General features: G+C 36.8%; 1 protein-coding gene across 1 annotated transcript in view; it reads right to left on the reverse strand.

The window, feature by feature from the left end:
• Positions 1 to 21,514, reverse strand: part of CNTLN (centlein) — a 362,865-nt gene that overhangs the window by 251,363 nt on the left and 89,988 nt on the right. Inside the window, exon 3 of the mRNA XM_052645165.1 lies at positions 10,773 to 10,857. Coding sequence (XP_052501125.1) covers positions 10,773 to 10,857 — 85 coding nt within the window. The remainder of the gene's footprint in view (positions 1 to 10,772; positions 10,858 to 21,514) is intronic.

Genomic DNA, 21,514 nt, shown 5'->3' on the forward strand with positions numbered 1-21,514 from the left:
TATTTGTGAGTCTGCTTCTTTTTTGTTATAGTCACTAGTTTGTTTTATTGTTCAGATTCCACATATAAGTGACACTGTACAGTATTTATCTTTCTCTGACTTATTTCACTAAACATTAATAACCCTCCAAGTCCTAAATTTAGCTTCATGAAACCTTTTCAACAAATTTTTCTGGATAGAATAAAGTACATTCTTAATGGTCCGGCTTGAGTTAATATTAAAATAGCAAATTGAACTCAGAGGAACCATAAAGCATAAAGGGTGACAAGAGAAAGTATGGCTGGAACAAATTATTTATTATGGATAAGCCCTGAAATGAATAATTCAAATCATGGTCAAAGGAAGTCTATACAGTAAGAAGAGAATGATAGCGGGTATGAATTAGGAAAAGAGTGGGGTGTGATGGCAGTGGTTCAAAAGACCTAAAATTCTATAAAATAATACTTGAGCATAGTTAATATATTACTTATATGACCTACTTAAAAATGTACATAAAGAGTTTAATGAAAAACAGAGAAATAACGATATCAGTACAACTAAAACAAAGGTAAACGGATAAAAGGGAACGGGTGAGAGAATTAAATGTAATTGAGAACTGAAACTTATTTCTGAGCTTCCTAGAAGGAAAGAAAAAACGGAAACTCAATGTTTTAAAATCATCTCATTAAATACAGCAAGTTATTAGCAGACTCGAGTTATCTAATGCAATACTTGAAGGAAAATTTATTGCAAGATTTACTTTATAACTAGCAGTGACAAAGCTAAAGCACAGTCTTACCAAAAGAAGTTACATGGCATTTTTCTACACTATTATCAATAAAGCACATAATAGAATTAGATTGTTCTATGAAAGTTTTTCAGCAACTAGCTAAAAAATTGTGTGTATAACTTTCTAGTAGTTTGACTAGATATATGGTTAAGGAATAAGCATTCTTGTTACTCTATTCCATAGACTACAAGTTTAGAAAAGTTAAGAACTATTTAACATTAATTGATGGAACAATAAATACATGATGAAGGAACTTCTGGCTTCCAGCACTGGATGCAGTAAGTTGGAGGTTGTCTCTCCTATTCATGCAACATGAAAAAAGTTGAACAAACTGAAAATCAGCAACTCTTCTTAGAATCATCAGAGAACTGAGGTCATAGGGCAAATTGCTATTCCCCAAACTAGAGAGACAGACAGATACAGAGAATCACAATTTACCAGAGCAAAATCCCTGAAGCAAGAAAACTCCATAGAAACCAGTACCAAGAGTAGGAACCCAAATCTGCAATTAACGAATCATTGGAGGATAAGTGTGGACGTGCATGAGAGTTAAAAATGTCCTGGAGGGCCTGGTCGTAGAGGGGTTCCTATACTTTCATGAGTTTTACATAGAGAACACTATTAGGTTGTCACAGTGAGGATCAGAGAGAAATATCTTCCTGCTCTCTGCAGGAGGAGAGGGAACATAGACATTTAAAAATATGACCTAAGGACATAATTCTTAACAAGAACTACCCTCAAGAGAAAATTATTTTACTAGAGTCTGCTGGGATTTTACCAGAGACTAACCAACCCAAATGAAGTTAAATGCCCAACTCCAATACCCTTGAGCCTTCCAATCTTTCCTAAAGGGGGAAAAAAAAAAACTGAGACACACTTATGAAGGTCAGACCTAGGGGCACAAGATCACAAAAAGACTGAGACCTAAACATAAAACTATGGAGTACTTTCACTCCCCGAGACACCTCACAAACTACATCAATAGGCTTCTGTATAATAACAAGGGAATGCAACGGAAAGAACTGGTTGTTTCAAATGATATTTAAGAAGTTTCTCAAGACACCCAAAAAAAAAAATACCAAAGCAAAGTTGAGCCTGTGCTCAAAGAACAGTAAACACAGCCTAAACCCTAGGCCTATTTCTCTCAGTATATTTTACTCGTTTGGTTAATTTTGTGTCAACTTGGCTAATACACTGTACCCACGATATCTAGTTCTTAAGGAAACACCAATCTAGATACTGCTGTGAAAGTGTTTTTGTCATAGATGTGATTATCATTTAAATCAGTAGACTTGAGTAAAGGAGATAACCCCTCCATAATGTGAGTAAGTCTCATCTGGTCAATTGAAGACCTTAAGAAAGAGGACTATTCATCTGAGAAAGAAGGAATTTTGCCACCAGCATACTTTTGGACTCAGATGCTGTATCAACTCTTCCCTGGGTCTCCAGTTTGCTGTGTAGAATTCAGATTTGCCAACCCACAGCTACATGCATTAATGCATCCTCAGTCGCTCAGTCATGTCCAACTCTTTGTGATCCCATGGATTGCAGCCTGGCAGGCTCCTCTTCTTTCCAAGCAAGAATACTAGAGCAGGTTACCATTTCCTACTCCAGGGGATCTTCCTGACCCCAGGGATTAAACTTGCATCACTTGTCTTCTGCCTTGGAAGGCAGATTCTTTACCACCGAGCCACCTGGGAAGCCACAACTACATGACACAATGCCTTAAAATCAATTTCTCTGTCTCTGTCTCATGTCTTTGACTACAGACACATAATTAGTTCTGTTTCTCTATGGAACCCTGACTAACAAAGACTTTGGTCCTATTTAGAACTTCAGTCCTAAACTGCAAGGTCTTTGATTCTGAACTTCAATAAGCCTGGAAGCAGATTCTTCCCAAATTAAATCTCCAGATGAAAACATAAATTAATCAAACCTCAATTACAACCTTATATAATAAGGAACAGAGGAAGCACCTAACCTACACCCAGACTGCTGACCCACAGCACCTTAAAAAATATGTGTATTCTTTGCAACTTAATAAATATGTGTATTCTTTTAAGGTTTTAATTTGCTAAACAGCAAGAGAAAAACTAACATACCACAAGGCATTTTCCTATAGAATTTATACTAGAAAATAATAGAGAAAATGGATGTAAACCATAAACACTTGAAATCTTGACAGTATAAAAAATATAACCAAATAATGCTAATAACAGGAAATTAAGTCCTCCAATTACTCTCTGTAAGTTCACTTTAAAATGCAGGAGAAAGGATGAATAAGTAAAAATATACTAATTTTCTCAAGTTTTTTAAAGTGTGCAGCTGATACTATCTAAATTTTTCAGAATATTCTAGAATAAAGGTATACAGTGTTAAGACAGAAAAATATCACATAATATTTATATGAAGGAACCAAAAAAATGACAAAATGAACTTATTTACAGCACAGAAACTGACTCACAGACATAGAAAACAAACTTATTGTTACTAAAGGGAAAATGGAGGGAGGGATAAATTAGGAGATTTGGATTAACAGATATACACCACTATATATGAAGTAGATACACAAAGACCTATAGGATAGCACAGGAAACTATATTCAATGTCTTATAATAACCTATAATGGAAAAGAATCTGAAAAAGAATACATATACATACATGCATACAAATCTGTGTATAACAATCACTTTGCTGTACACCTGAAGCTAATACAACATTTAAATCAACTATACTTCAATCTAAAAAACTATAGTGTTAAATATTATATACAAAATAATAAATATAATCACTAAAAGAACTCATGTAGTTCTCCTAAACCTTCCAAATTATCAGCATTAGAGTGCATGCACATACACAAAGACACACACACAAATGAAGTGAAAACAACTGGCAAATGCTAAAAAACAAAACAAAATATTAAAACAGAAAGCATAAGATTAACCAGAGAATAAAGATCAAATAAGTATATTAGATCTTAAGCAGATGGAATAAGCTTACCTTTAAAAAGGTAAATACATATATAATTGAGTCAAAACACAAAATCCACCAAGTAGTACAAACAATAGAGTCATCTAAATATGCAATATTAAAGGATAAACAAATATATAACAAATTAATTGAAAGAATGCTAGAGGAAAGATAACAGGTTAAGAAAAAACTAAGATATAATCTGAATGCCTGAAAAGACAAAAAGGTTAGAATAAATGTATTAAATCTGGTTATCTTCTGGAACTCATGGCTTCCTCTTTCAACCAGATCTGTTAACACAATTAAGTTTTCCTGTATTGTGTATTTTAATTTTCTTCTCCATTACTTTCAAATATTTTGGCTAACACTTTTTAAAATGCAAAAATATCCTTCTTTGCACTGTTAAATTTCCTAGTTTGTTTAATTATTTTGTTAGAATTCAGTGATTTCTTAAAATATCACATGCCATTCTATGTGTTACTTTCTAAAATCACTAAAAAATTCATGATTGCTAAATTAAAAATTTTTTCAGAAACCTCATGTTTTGTTTTTTTTTGTAACTTTGTACAGCATTAACCACCTTTTGCTTTGAAATTTTTTCACATCATGAGATACAATATTATACTTCTCTCTTTCTACTTCTCTGAACAATTTTTTTCATCTCTTTTACTAAAATGTGCTTTTCCTCTCATCCATTAATACTATCAGCAAATATCTAGTTCTCAGAATTCTGTTTAAAGTCTTCTCCTTAACTATAACATTAAATATTTTTATATCAAGAAGATAACTCCTTCCCAAGGATTGAATTCACGCTTTTAATAGTTTACTTAAAAATCTCTAAACGGTATTCCCACCAATAGCTAAAATTTTAATTGTCTAAAAGAAGCTCAAAAGTTATCATCATAGTAACTTGTACCTCTTTATAATAACCTTCTTCCTGATAGCAATGCCACTGCTCTCCTGGATTCTCCAGACTGAAAATAAGAGTCACTTTCATATTACTGTCAAGTCCTTATAGTTCTAATTTATATATCTTTAATTCTTGCAAAACTAATAGTTCAGGTTCATGTCATTACTCTGAGACTATGAAATAACCTCCTTACAGATCATTCTACTTTCTGCTTTCCTTTTTCTAACTCTATACTAGATTATTAGTTTTATTTTCACAGATTGCCGCTTAATTAACTTAAGTTAATGAAATGCCTAGATAAATTCCTTTGCCCTCTTAAGTAAAATCCACACTTTTTCATTCAAGCAATTAAGGCCTTTCTTTAATACATGTTCAATATAACATTAGTCTTTTCTCAGCCTACACTCCTACATATTATCTATGAAACAAACTATAAACTTCAGTATCATCCAAAGATATGCTACACTCCTACCTTCTTGAATTTTGCCTGGTGTTTGACATGGGCAAATCCTCCTAAAATCTCTACCTATTAAAATTGTTTGAGTACCTTAAGACTTTGCCACATAATTTAATCTCTCCTTCTTTTGAATCTTAATAGCATTCTGCTTGTGATTCTCTCATGGCACTTATATTGGTTTCATTTAATGTAAGTCACATATTCAAAAATATTTAAAGAACATCTATTATAAATCAGGCAATATGGTAAATATTACATGTTGGGTATAAATGGTCCCCATGCTCATAGAACCTGTAATTTAATGTAGGAGCATATGGTTACTTGCACTTCACTTTTATCCCCACCCAAATGCTCACAGAGACTTAGAAATCCTTTATTAAAGGCAGGAATTTTAATTCTAAATTTTCCAGAGTACCATCACATGATAATATCCACATTAAATACAGCAATTTGTTGAACTGAACTGAAAATATAACCCATAAATCATTTTTAAGATATAAACACACTATTGCACAAAACTATACATGCTTTAGGCTGAGGAATTAAAGGCTCTAAATGACAAATTAAGTGGCCCCCCAAAAAATAAATAATTTCTTTCATGGCATTTAATATTTTATGAAGTAAATCATTCTACTCAAAATGTAAATAATGAAATAATATCTATCCAAGGAAAAGGAAGTAGAAAAGATAAGAATTTAGCAAAGAAAAAGGAAAAATATATTGTCATTTAAGAAAGTCAACACTTCAGAAACGGTATGAACCTAACAGAACAGCAGATATTGAGAAGAGGTGGCAAGAATACACAGAAGAACTATACAAAAAAGATCTTCATGACCCAGATAACCACGAGGATGTGATAACTCACCTAGAGCCAAACATCCTGGGATGCGAAGTCAAGTGGGCCTAGGAAGCAGCACTACGAACACAGCAGTGGAGGTGATGGCATTCCAGTTGAGCTGTTTCAAATCCTAAAAGGTGATACTGTGAAAGTGCTATACTCAATATGCCAGCAAATTTGGAAAACTTAGCAGTGGCCACAGGACTGGAAAATGTCACTTTTCATTCCAATCCCAAAGAAGGGCAATGCCAAAGAATGTTCTAACTACCGCACAATTGTACTCATCTCACATGCTAGTGAAGTAATGATCAAAATTCTCCAAGCCAGGCTTCAATAGTATGTGAACCATGAACTTCCAGATGTTCAATCTGGATTTAGAAAAGGCAGAGGAACCAGAGATCAAATGGCCAACATCCTTTGGATCATCGAAAAAGCAAGACAGTACCAGAAAAACATCTACTTCTGCTTCATTGACTATGCCAAAGGCTTTGACTGTGTGGATCACAATACACTGTGGAAAATTCTTAAAGAGATGGGAATACCAGAGCACCTGACCTGCCTCCTGAGAAATCTGTATGCAGGTCAAAAAGCAACAGTTAGAACTGGACACGGAACAACAGACTGGTTCCACATCAAGAAAGGAGTACAACAAGGCTGTATATTGTCATCATACTTATTTAACCTATATGCAGAATACATCATGCAAAATGTGAGGCTGGATGAAGCACAGCTGGAATCAAGATTGTCAGGAGAAATATCAATAACCTCAAATATGCAGATGACATCACCCTTACAACAGAAAGCAAAGAACTAAAGAGCCTCTTGATGAAAGTGAAAGAGGAGAGTGAAAAAGTTGGTTTAAATCTCAACATCCTCAAATAGCCAAAGCAATCTTGAGAAAGAAGAACGGAACTGGAGGAATCAACCTGATTGACTTCAGGCTCTAATACAAAGCCACAGTCATCAAGACAGTATGGTACTGGCACAAAGACAGAAATATAGATCAATGGAACAAAACAGAAAGCCCAGAGATAAATCCACACACATATGGACACCTTATCTTTGACAAAGGAGGAAAGAATATACAATGGAGTAAAGACAATCTCTTTAACAAGTGGTGCTGGGAAAACTGCTCAACCACTTGTAAAAGAATGAAACTAGATCACTTTCTAACACTGCACATGAAAATAAACTCAAAATGGATTAAAGATCTAAATGTAAGACCAGAAACTATAAAACTCCTAGAGGAGAACATAGGCAAAACACTCTCTGACATAAATCACAGCAGGATCCTCTATGATCCACCTCCCAGAATTCTGGAAATAAAAGCAAAAATAAACAAATGGGATCTAATTAAAATTAAAAGCTTCTGCACAACAAAGGAAAATATAAGCAAAGTGAAAAGACAGCCTTCTGAATGGGAGAAAATAATAGCAAATGAAGCAACTGACAAACAACTAATCTCAAAAATATACAAGCAACTTATGCAACTCAATTCCAGAAAAATAAACGACCCAATCAAAAAATGGGCCAAAGAACTAAATAGACATTTCTCCAAAGAAGACATACGGATGGCTAACAAACACATGAAAAGATGCTCAACATCACTTATTATTAGAGAAATGCAAATCAAAACCACAATGAGGTACCACTTCACACCAGTTAGAATGTCTGCGATCCAAAAATCTGCAAGCAATAAATGCTGGAGAGGGTGTGGAGAAAAGGGAACCCTCCTACACTGTTGGTGGGAATGCAAACTAGTACAGCCACTATGGAGAACAGTGTGGAGATTCCTTAAAAAATTGCAAATAGAACTGCCATATGACCCAGCAATCCCACTGCTGGGCATAAACACCGAGGAAACCAGAATTGAAAGAGACACATGTACCCCAATGTTCATCGCAGCACTGTTTATAATAGCCAGGACATGGAAACAACCTAGATGTCCATCAGCAGATGAATGGATAAGAAAGCTGTGGTACATATACACAATGGAGTATTACTCAGCCGTTAAAAAGAATACATTTGAATCAGTTCTGATGAGATGGATGAAACTGGAGCCGATTATACAGAGTGAAGTAAGCCAGAAAGAAAAACACCAATACAGTATACTAACACATATATATGGAATTTAGAAAGATGGCAATGATGACCCTGTATGCAAGACAGCAAAAAAGACACAGATGTGTATAGTGGACTTTTGGACTCAGAGGGAGAGGGAGAGGGTGGGATGATTTGGGAGAATGGCATTGAAACATGTATACTATCATGTAAGACTCGAATCACCAGTCTATATCCGATGCAGGATACAGCATGTTTGGGGCTGGTACACGGGGATGACCCAGAGGGATACTGTGGGGAGGGAAGTGGGAGGTGGGGTTCATGTTTGGGATCGCATGTACACCCGTGGTGGATTCATGTCAATGTATGGCAAAACCAATACAGTATTGTAAAGTAAAATAAAGTAAAAATTAAAATTAAAAAAAAAAAAACACGAAGATCATGGCATCCAGTCCCATCACTTCATGGCAAATAGATGGGGAAACAGTAAGAACAGTGACAGACTTTATTTTGTTGGGCTCCAAAATTACTGCATATGGTTAACTGCAGCCATGAAATTAAGAGACACTTACTCTTTGGAAGAAAAGCCATGACCAACCTAGACAGCATATTAAAAAGCAGAGACATTACTTTGTCAACAGAGGTCTACTGAGTCAAAGATTTGGTTTTTCCAGTAGTCATGCATGGATGTGAGAGTTGGACTAGAAAGAAAGCTGAGTGCCAAAGAACTGATGCTTTTGAATTGTGGTGTTGGAGAAGACTCATGAGAGTTCCTTGGACTGCAAGGTAATCCAACCAGTTCATCCTAAAGGAAATCAGTCCTGAATATTTATTGGAAGGACTGATGCGGAAGATGAAACTCCAATACTTTGGCCATCTAATGCAAAGAACTGACTCACTGGAAAAGACCCTTTTGCTGGGAAAGATCAAAGGCAGGAGGAGAAGGGGACAACAGAGCATGAGATGGTTGGATTGCATCACCAACTCGATGCATCTGAGTTTGAGCAAACTCTGAGAGTTGGTGATGGACAGGGAAACCTGGTGTGCTGCAACCATGGGGTTGCAAAGAGTCCAACATGACTGAGCAACTGAACTGACTGACCATCTAGATCTGCTAAACTGAGTATTTCCTAAAGCACTGCAAACTTATTGCCAAAGGTTATCAAAAAGAATGCCAAAATCCATTCTCTTCCATAGAGTAGACCTGTATGTGAGGAAGAGATTGCTCAGCCCGGAAGTAACTCTTCCCAAATTCGCTAAATATTGGGTTAACCATATGAGTAGTTTTTCTAAATGAAATGTGGGTATAAATGATGTTTGCCACTTCCAAGTCTTAATTTTATATCTGTTAGGCAGCTTAGAGTCAGACACAACTGAGCAACTGAACTGAACTGAACTGATCAGGTAGCTTGTTATTATTTAGTAGCTAAGTCTGTTTTACTTTTTGTGACCCCATGGACTGTAGGCAGGCTCTTCTGTCCATGGGATTTACCAGGCAAGAAAACTAGAGTAGGTTGCCACATCATCCTCCCGGGGATCTTCCCAACTAATTAATATACTAGGCACGTGGCAGTATTTTTCTATATTAGAACTCATTTTGATATTGCTTGACATTCAAGACACAAATGCAACTATTATTCTCCAAAACAAACTAAAAAGTTATTTTTAAAATTTTATCATTATAGCAATAATTATTACATTTTCTATCCTGGAGAAGGAAATGGCAACCCACTCCAATACTCTTGCCTGGAAAATTCCATGGATGGAGAAGCTGGTAGGCTACAGTCCATGGGGTCACAAAGAGTCAGACACGACTAAGTGACGTCACTCACTCACTTATTACATTTTCTAGAAGGAAAATACAATTCTGGAGAAGGTATAAATTTCAAATTTATATGTCATATAGGAATGTATATCCAATTTTAGAACAAACATATAGAGAGAATAATAAAAATAATTTTATCCACATAACTTCCATTTTTAGTCCTTTAATAAAACAACTTAATAACAATAACCAATCTTAGATGAAAATTATCCTGACTGTTTCATTGGGTAGGAAGGAAAATAGTCAGAACTTGGAAAAGCAGAGTTACCAGAAAGAATTTTCATTTAACCCAGAAAATAAAGATAATTTAGCCTATAATGGGCAATTGGGTATAAAATGAATTTAAATATATCATGATATAGACAATTCTCAAAATAAATTTATTTCACCTTTATTTTTAAGATGTTACTACCTCCAAAATGATTCTTGGGAGGAATCAATGACCATGTAGATTTTTGTAGTGGTAATATACTGAAGATATAATTACCTATAATTTTAAATATACAGTTACATATAATTGTATTAACTATAATTATAGGATTGCATAATTTGAAAGTGCAAGTTCAAAACATCAAATAGAATCATCCTAGTTATTGTTAATCTTTTGTACAAATTAAAGCATTAAAAAATTTGTAGGATTCAGAAGCAAATGATAATTGTTAAAAATAAAAAGCAATTTCAACAAAAAGTGAGTGACAGATAGTTATTACTATAAAATTAAAACACCATCTTAAGAGTTTTAATGTATAAATAACATAGTCTAAAACCCAAAAACACAAAGAAGAATAACAGGCTAAAGTAGTAACTTGACTATAGTAATAGAACCACATAATGACCCTGATATTCTTGTGACCATTATTGCAAAAAAACTTAAAATGTTTGTAAAGACCTACCATATGAAACAAATATCATAAATTTAGTATTTTCTGTTATAACACCAACCTGTTCCAATTCTTGTATTTTAGCATCCTTGACTTGCAGAATTTCTAAAACTTTTCTGTCTTTAGCTTCAGATTTCCGTTTTTCTCTAGAAATAAAAAATATCTATATTGAAAATTTATTAGTCATTATTTTTGAAAGTTTATTAGACATTATTGGTAGCCAATTCTTTTAATTTCCACATCCTAATAATGAGTTTCACATTAAACTATAGAAAAGTAAATTATCCGATGTTAACAGCCCTTTCTGATTTAATCGGAAACCATATGGCAAGTGACAACAATTTATAACTGCTGCCAAGTAAGACAACTTCATACAAAAAAAGTTTCTAATTTATATGCATTATAAAACATACTTAAAATACATTTAATCTTGACTGCAACAGTCACTATACCATAAATTTAAAATAATAACTGAATATATTAATATGTTCATGTTAATATACTTTATATTGCAATTTAAATATTAGCTAATATTAATATAATAAAATATATATAATATAATATAATATTAATAATTAAGAATACAATACTTACCATTTTTTAAGTAAAAGAATTAAAAGAGAGAAAGCTTGAGTTTACTAACAATCAACATTAAATATTTAAGAGAGAAATTTATTGGATGCTCATCATATTTTTTAAATTTTAAAAATAGGTAAAATAAATAGAAATCTGTACCTAAATCACTCATGAATCACAAAGTGTACAGGTGGGAAGAAATTAAGAACCCTCACCTGAGAATAAAAATGAGATGAAGCAAAGGGCTTTAGAAGGTAAAAATGGGTATGAGAATTAAGAGACATATATGACATAAAAGCATACCATTGCTGGTGACCAAGATGGCAGAGTAGGAAGACCCTAAACTCACCTCTTTCCATGGACAACACAAAAATTACAACTAGTTATGAAACAGCTATTTATGGTAAAAAAAAAAAAAAAAAAACCCTGAAAATTAGCAGAAAAGATACACTACAAATAAAGATATGAAGAAATCACACTATGATGGTTAGGAGGAGTGGAGATGCAATATAGTCAGTATCCCCACCCCCAGACCAGTGGCCCCTAAATGGGAGGATAATCACAAATATAGAGATCTTCTCCAAGGAGCAAGTCAAGCTCGCCAGCCTGGATATTCCACACCAAGTAGATCAGACTACAGAACAATGGGTTTTGAAAACTAGTAGTGTACATGTTGCTTCCCAGGTTGCTAAGTAGTAAAGAATCTGCCCAATGTAGGAGAGAGAGGAGACATGGGTTTGATCCTTGGGTCAGGAAGACCCCCTGGAGGAGGAAATGGCAACCCATTCCAGTATTCTTGCCTGGGGAACCCAGTAGGCAGAGGAGCCCAGTGAGTGACAGTCCATAGGGTCGCAAAGAGTAGGACATGACTGAGCACAAATGTATGGGTCTCATGTTCGAAAGAGCTAGAGAGCTGCAGGAAACAGAGATTCCACTTTTCAAGAACATGCACAAAATCTCACACAGTCCGAATTCCAGTGGAGATACAACAGTATAACAGGAGCCTGGATCAGATACTCCTGCTGGTCTTGTAACACCTCCTGGAAAGGCAGGAGGCAATTGGGGACGCCTTGGGCACAGAGATGTTGGACACATCCATTCTAGGGGAGTTGTTCTACTGCAATAACACCAGCATTGGCAAGCACTATTTTGGAACCCTCCCTCTACCCTATTAGCATGAGAGGATGTCCCACACATCTGCAGGCTAACACCAGCTGCAAATCACCCCAGGCTACATAGACAGTCATGCAGAGACCCAGCCCTAGGCCCTCCCAGGACATACAGCCAATGACACAGGAAGCCTACCTTTTCCTCCAGCAAGCCCACAGCCACTGCATGCGGCACAGTCTCACAGCCAACTGGGCCAGAGGCCAGCTCTGCCTAACAACACATTGACAGCAGTCAGCCCCACAACAGTGGAAGGGTACATGCTGCCAACATAAGGAGACCCCTAAGGCACACAGCTCTGGTGATCAGAGTGTGCTGCCAGACCCCATGGAATGACTACTTCTCCTGACTGACCTAATACAGAGAAATGAATGTAGAGAATACAGAAAAATGAGGAGACAGAGAAATATGTTCCAAACAAATAACACTAAACCTCAGAAACAGAAAAAACAAAGTGGAGATAAACAATCTAGTCAAAAAGAGTTCAGGAATAGTCAAAAAGAGGTTCAATGAACTGGAGAGAAAACTGAATGAACCTAGTCAAAATTTCAAAGAGTTTAAAAATTTAAATAAAAATCAGAGCTGAAAAATACAATGATTTCAATATTAATAAAAAATACAGTAGAAGGATTCAATAGTAGATTAGATGATACAGAGTAACGGATGAGCATCTGGAAGACAGAGTAGTAGAAATCTCCCAAGGAGAAAGGAAAAAAATAAGTTTTAAAAAGGAAAATATTTTAAGAGACTTCTGAAACAACATCAAGCATACTAACATTTGCATATAGGGGTGCCAGAGAAGAAGAGAAAGATAAAGTAGAAGGGAACTTATTTTAAAAAATAATACTCCAAATTTTCTTAACCTGGGAAATGAAACAGATATCCAAAGCCAGGAATCACAGAGACGTCTCAGAACCATGACCCCAAAGAGGTCCACTCGAAGACACATCGTAATTAAAATGGCAAAAAAATAAAGCGAGACTCTTAGAAGCAGCAAGGGGAAAGCAACCAGTTAAGTATACAGAAACTGATATAAGGCGATTGGCTGACTTTTCAGCAGAAACTCTGCAGGCCAGAAGGGAGTTGCACAATATATTTGAAGAGATGAAAGGAAAAAGTCTACAACAAAGAATACTCTACCTGGCAAAGATATTATTCAGATTTGAAGGAAAAGATAGAGTTTTACAGACAAGCAAAAGTTAAAAGAGTTTAGCAGCACTAAACTGGCTTTACAGCAAATGTTAAAGGGACTTCCATAAGCAAAAAAACAAGACTACAACTAGAAATATGAAAATTATGGAAGGAAAAATCTCATTGGTAAAGACAAATACATAGTAAAGGTAGTGTTTTGCCCGAAGTCCGTGTCCCCAAAACTGAGAGAATAAGACATCCACAGCAATGCAAAAGCATAAAGGGGTTTATTGCTAGCTCGAGCTAGGGCTCCCGTCTCATCCAGCACAGTGGAGTCTTGACAAGAGAGCCCTGAGCTCTGACTCACAGCTGCTTTTATACAGGCGGTTCTTAGTACAGCTGGCGGGTAATGACTGGCTGACCGCGTGCGCGCGCACAATTTCCAAATCCCGCATCCCTATCCAGATTGGCTCAGGTTTGGCACAATCCGGGACTTTCCCAGGGTGTGGTTCCGCAGAATCATGACTCAGGTTTTAATCCGGTTTGGTGCCAGGCAACTCTCCTAGGGTGGGGCTTCCTAGAATTATGACTCATGCTTACAAGACCCTGAGGCTTAGGCCTGGTGTGGCCTGTTGAGCCTGTCATGGCTCAGGTTAGGTCCCAACAGTAGTAGATCAGTCAATGATAAATCTAGTAGGAAGGTTAAAAGACAAAAGTAGTAAAATCATCTATTTCCACACTAAGCAACTATTACAATAAGGATACAAAATTTAAAAGAAGTTTAAAAAAAAGACATTGAAAACATTAAATATGTGGATGGGTGGAGTAAAAACGTAGGGTTGTCAAAAGGCATTGTACTGGCTTCTGGTTCAAGATGGTGGAATAGAAGGATCTGCACTCATCTCCTGCAATTTTAGTTGCACCAAAATTGCAACTAGCTGTTGAATAACCATCAACAGGAGAGCACTAGAACCCACCAAAAAAAAGATATTCCATGTCCAATGACAAAGAAGAAGCTGCAGCAATCACAATAAAATCAAATCCAATAACTACCAGGTGGGTGACCCACAAACTGGAGAACAATAATAATAAAGATCTCCCACCGTTGGGAAGATTCTGAACCACACGTTAGGCTTCCCAGCCTGGGGACTGGACAAAGGGACTGGAAATGCCCATGGAATCTGATCTTGAAGGCCAGTGGGATTTGATTACAGGACTTCCACAGGACTGGGGGAAACAGAGACTCTAGTCTTGCAGGGCACAAACAAAATGTTGCATGCCCAAGACACAGAGCAAATGAGCAGTGATCCCACAAAAGACTGAACCAAAACTACTTACTTGCTAGTGCTGGAGGGTATCATGTGAAGGTGTGGGTTGGCAGGGGCTTACCACAGGGATAGAGGCACTGGCAGCAGCAATCCTGGAAGGCCCTCCTTGATATAAGCCCTCTTAGAGGTCACCATTAAACCTACCACAGAGCCCATAGATTCCAGGGCTGGGTAACCTGAGGCCAAACAACTAACAGAGAGGAAGTGCAACCCCACCCATCAGCAGGCAATTGGATTAAAGTTTTACTGAGCAAGGCCCTGCTGACCAGAGCAAGGCCCAGTTTTTCCCATGGCCAGTCCCTCCCATCAAGATGCTTACACAAGCCTCTTAGCCTTCTCCGTCAGATGGCAGGAAGAAGCAAAAAGAACCACAATCCCACAGCAGCTAGAACAAAACCATATTACAGAAAGTAAATCAGGATGAAAAAAGCAGGAAGTTACATCCCAGATAACAGGACAAGATAAAATCCCAGGTAAAGATAGTGAAGAGGATCCAGGATCTCAGAAAAACAATGCAGAACATACAAGACATGTTTACCAAAGACCTACAAGAACTAAAGAACAAACAAGAGACAATAATACACTAGAAAGAATCAACACCAGAATAACTTGAGGCAGAAGAACAAATAAATGACACAGAGGACAGAATGGTGGAAATCCCTGCCACAGAACAGAATATAGAGAAAAGAATTTTTAAAAAAAAGACAGCCTAAGAGACCTCTGAGACAACACTGAACACACTGATATTCACATCACAGGGGTCCCAGAAGGAGAAGAAAGAGAGCAAGAAAGGACCTGAGAAAATACTTAAAGAGGTAACAGCTGAAAATTTCCCTAAGATGGGAAAAGAAATGCTCAACCAAGTCCAGGAAGCACAGAGAGCTCCAGGAAGGATAAACCCAAGAAGGAACACATAGAGACGAACAGTAATCAAACTGACAGAAATTAAAGACAGATAAAATATTAAAAGCAACAAGGGAAAAACGACAAACAGCATACAAGGGAACACCCATCAGGTTACCAGCTGATTTCTCAACAGAAAATCTACAAACCTGAGGGAATGGCACCATATATTTAAAGTGAAGAAAGAGAAGAAACGACAAGCAAGAATACTCTAATCAGTAAGACTCTCATTCAGACTTGATAGAGAAATCAAAAGTTTTCCAGACAAGCAAAAGTTAAGATAATTCAGCACCACCAAATCAGTTTTACAACAAATGCTAAAAGAACTTCTCTAGACAGGAAACACAAGAGAAAGAAAAGACCTACAGAAAATAAACCCAAAACAATTAAGAAAATGGTGATGGAAAAAACGCACCAATCAAAAGACACAGACTGGCTGGGCAGATGAAAACAAGTGCATGTATGCACTTCCACTTACCACATCACTCTGCTTACCCCTCAAACTGTACGTAACTATTTTATATTGTTAGGTTAATCATATTCCCATTATGGCTTGCAACTGTAATCATCTTTTCTTTTGGGTCTCACTATTGATTGTGAAAACTGATAAATATATTTTACTATTGTGATTATGTAACTACCAATCACTTAATACCACTGTATCATGATTGGTCAACAGAAAAATAATAGAATTCTATATCACCAAAACTACTATTTAATAGAAAAACCTATAATCACTTTCTAAAATCCAAATGCATACCGAATTATCTTGGAATTTTTTGAAAAATATAAATGTCCAGTATTTCTTTTTTTCCTCAAAGCTCCAGGTATGTTTCTAATGAACAGCCCTGTTTAAAAACAACTGGACTATATGATGATCTTTTAGTAGTTTAACTTTTCCTATTTTATATTCAGTGCTCCCATTTCATTTAGTTTGTTTCCAATTTCTCCATCTCTTCTCTTTTCGATGTTTTTTCTCAAGCCTTTGCAAGCATAGTAGAAAAGTTTTTGTATGCATATATATCAGTAGTATGCATAATATATATATTTTAGAAGACTTATGAATTCTTGCCTAACTAAAATTTTTTATTTCACTTGTTTGATTCCACAAGTTAAATTCTACTTGTTTGACTTTCATATGAATAGAATGCTAGATTTCTAATTAGAAAAAAAATAAATAAGCAACAAGCAACAAAGGTTTACTTTATAGCACAGGGAACTATAGTATCTTATAACAACGTATAATGAAAAATAATATATGTGTATATGTATAAGGGCTTCCCTGGTGGCTAAGAGGTTAAAGCATCTGCCCCCAATGCGGGAGACCTGGGTTCAATCCCTGGGTCAGGAAGACATGTATATGTATATGTATAATGAAGACGTGTATATGTATACGTATAATGAAGATATGTATATGTATATGTATAATGAAGATATGTATATGTATAATGAAGATATGTATATGTATAACAAAGATATGTATATGTATATGTATAATGAATCACCTTGCTGTGCACCTGAAACACTGTAAGTCAACTGTGCCTCAAATATACATATATATATATAAACATATATATCTTAAGAAAAAAAAGAATGCACTGAACTTAAAGAGATCATCAAGTTAATCACATATATATACGTTGTCATATACAAACCTCATGGTAAATGCAAATCAAAAGCCTAAAATAGATACACAAAGGAAAAAGAGAAAGGAACCCAAACATAACACTAGAGATAATCATCAAATCATAAGGGAAGACAACAAAAGAACAAGAAAAGAATGAACAAAAAAGAACTACAAAAACAACCCCAAAGCAATTAACAAAATAGCAATAAATACTTGGCTATTAAATAATCACTTTAAGTGTAAATGGACTAAATGCTCTAGTCAAAAGACAAAGAGTGGCTGAATGGACACAAAAACAAGTCCTATAGCTATGCTGCCTATGAGAGACTCACTATAGATCTAGATACACATAGACTACAAGTGAGGGGATGGGAAAAAATAGTTCCACAAAAATAAAAAGAAAGGTGGGCTAGCAGTATTTATGACTTTAAACACTGTAACAAGAGGCAGGAAAGGACATTACATAATGACCAAGGAATCAAAAAGATATAATTGTAAATATATATACACTAAACATAAGAGCACCTACATACATAAAGCAAATATTAAGAAACATAAAGGGAAAGATTGAAAGTAACATGATAATAGTGGAGGATTTTTAACACAACATTTATATCTATGGAGAGATCATGCAGGCATAAATCAATAAAGAAACACTGGCCTTAAATGACACATTAGATCAGATGTAATCAATCAATGCATATAGAACATTTTACTCAAACCAGTTATTAAAAAAGGGCCTAAAGAAATAAAACCAGAAGTAAGTAAGGACAAGTTAAAAATAGCACCAAAAAAATACAAAGGACCATAAATGTTACTGAGAACAATTATACGTACAAGAAAATGAACAACTTAGAAGAAACAGACAAATTCCCAGAAATATACAAACTCCTAAGGCTGAATCAGGAAGAAACAGGAAATATAAACAAATCAATTAACAGTAATGGAATTCAATCAGTAATCAAAAACCTCACCACAAATAAAGTCCAGACCCAGACAGATAAACAGGTGAATTCTACCAAGTATTTAAACAATTAACACCCATGCTTCTCAAACTATTGGAAAAAACTGCTCCTGTGCCATCACAGCTGCCACACTCCCATGTCCAAGGTCAGGGGCAACAGCCGAGAGGAGCTACCCTATGTCCAAGGTCAGGGGCAGTGGCCGAGAGGAGCTACCCCATGTCCAAAGTAAGGAGCAGCAACTGCGCTTTGCTGGAGTAGCCATGAAGATATACCCCATGTCCAAGGTAAGAGAAACTCAAGTAATATGGTAGGCACTGAGAGAGGGCATCAGAGGGCAGACAGACTGAAACCACAATCAAAGACAACTAGCCAATCTGATTACATGTACCACAGCTTGCCTAACTCAATGAAACTAAGCCATGCCGTGTGGGCCCACCCAAGACAAGAGGGTCATGGTGCAGAGGTCTGACAGAATGTGGTCCACCGGAGAAGGGAATGGCAAACCACTTCAGTATTCTTGCCTTGAGAACCCCATCAGTTCAGTTCAGTTCAGTCGCTTAGTCGTGTCCGACTCTTTGCGACCCCATGAATTGCAGCACGCCAGGACTCCCTGTCCATCACCAATTCCCGGAGTTCACTCAGATTCACGTCCATCGAGTCAGTGATGCCATCCAGCCATCTCATCCTCTGTCGTCCCCTTCTCCTCCTGCCCCCAATCCCTCCCAGCATCAGAGTCTTTTCCAACGAGTCAACTCTTTGCATGAGGTGGCCAAAGTACTGGAGTTACAGCTTTAGCATCATTCCTTCCAAAGAAATCCCAGGGCTGATCTCCTTGCAGTCCAAGGGACTCTCAAGAGTCTTCTCCAACACCACACTTCAAAAGCATCAATTCTTCAGCGCTCAGCCTTCTTCACAGTCCAACTCTCACATCCATACATGACCACAGGAAAAACCATAGCCTTGACTAGATGGACCTTAGTCAGCAAAGTAATGACTCTGCTTTTGAATATGCTATCTAGGTTGGTCATAACTTTCCTTCCAAGGAGGAAGCATCTTTTAATTTCATGGCTGCAATCACAATCTGCAGTGATTTTGGAGCCCCCAAAAATAAAGTCTGATACTGCTTCCACTGTTTTCCCATCTATTTCCCATGAAGTGATGGGACCAGATGCCATGATCTTCGTTTTCTGAATGTTGAGCTTTAAGCCAACTTTTTCACTCTCCTCTTTCACTTTCATCAAGAGGCTTTTTAGTTCCTTTTCACTTTCTGCCATAAGGGTGGTGTCATCTGCATATCTGAGGTTATTGATATTTCTCCCAGAAATCTTGATTCCAGCTTGTGTTTCTTCCAGTCCAGCGTTTCTCATGATGAACCTCATAAACAGTATGAAAAGGCAAAAAGATAGGATACTGAAAGAGGAACTCCCCAGGTCAGTAGGTGCCCAATACGCTACTGGAGATCAGTGAAGTAACTCCAGAAAGAATGAAGGGATGAAGCCAAAGCAAAAACACACCCAGTTGTGGATGGGACTGGTGATAGAAGCAAGGTTCGATGCTGTAAAGAGCAATATTGCATAGGAAACTGGAATGTTAGGTCCATGAATCAAGGCAAATTAGAAATGGTCAAACAGGAGATGGTAAGAGTAAACATCAACATTCTAGGAGGACTCAGCGAACTAAGATGGACTGGAATGGGTGAACTTAACTCAGATGACCATTATATCTACTACTGTGGGCATGAATCCCTTAGAAGAAATGGAGTAGCCATCATAGTCAACAAAAGAGTCCAAAATGCAGTACTTGGATAAAATCTCAAAAAGACAGAATGATCTCTGTTCGTTTCCAAGGCAAACCGTTCAATATCACTGTAAACCAAGTCTATGCCCCAACCAGTAATGCTGAAGAAGCTGAAGTTGAACAGTTCTATGAAGACCTACAAGACTTTCTAGAACTAACACCCAAAAAAGATGTCCTTTTCATTATAGGGGACTGGAATGCAAAGTAGGAAGTCAAGAGATACCTGGAGTAACAGGAAAATTTGGCCTTGGAGTACAGAATGAAGCAGGGCAAAGGCTAATAGAGTTCTGCCAAGAGAATGCACTGGTCATAGCAAACACCCTCTTCCAACAACACAAGAGAAGACTCTACACATGGACATCACCAGATGGTCAACACCAAACTCAGACTGATTATATCCTTTGCAGCCAAAGATGGAGAAGCTCTATACAGTCAGCAAAAACAAGACTGGGAGCTTGTTGGCTCTGACTGTGGCTCAGATCATGAACTCCTTATTGCCAAATTCAGACTTAAATTGAAGAAAGTAGGGAAAACCACTAGACCATTCAGGTATGACCTAAATCAAATCCCTTATGACTATACAGTGGAAGTGAGAAATAAATTTAAGGGCCTAGATCTGATAGAGTGCCTGACGAACTATGGATGGAGGTTTGTGACATTTTATAGGAGACAAGGAGCAAGACCATCCCCAAGAAAAAGAAATGCAAAAAAAAAAAAAAAAAAATGGCTGTCTGAGGAGGCCTTACAAATAGCTGTGAAAAAAAGAGAGGCGAAAAGCAAAGGAGAACAGGAAAAATATGCCCACGGGAATGCAGAGTTCCAAAGAATAGCAAGGAGAAATACGAAAGCATTGCTCAGTGATCAATGCAAAGAAATAGAGGAAAACAACAGAATGGGAAAGACTAGAGGTCTCTTCAAGAAAATTAGAGATACCAAGGGAACATTTCATGCAAAGATGGGCTCAATAAAGGACAGAAATGGTATGGACCTAACAGAAGCAGAAGATACTAAGAAGAGGTGGCAAGAATACACAGAAGAACTGTACAAAAAAGATCTTCATGACCCAGATAATCACAAAGGTGTGATCAGTCACACTCACCTAGGGCCAGACATCCTGGAATGTGAAGTCAGGAGGGCCTTAGGAAGCATCACTACGAACAAAGCTAGTGGAGGTGATGGAATTTCAGTTGAGTTATTTCAAATCCTAAAAGTTGATGCTGTGAAAGTGCTACACTCAATATACCAGCAAATTTAGAAAACCCAGCAGCAGCCACAGGACTGGAAAAGGTCAGTTTTCATCCAAAGAAAG

The sequence above is a fragment of the Budorcas taxicolor genome, chromosome 8, assembly GCF_023091745.1.
Source record: "Budorcas taxicolor isolate Tak-1 chromosome 8, Takin1.1, whole genome shotgun sequence".
NCBI lineage: Eukaryota > Metazoa > Chordata > Mammalia > Artiodactyla > Bovidae > Budorcas > Budorcas taxicolor.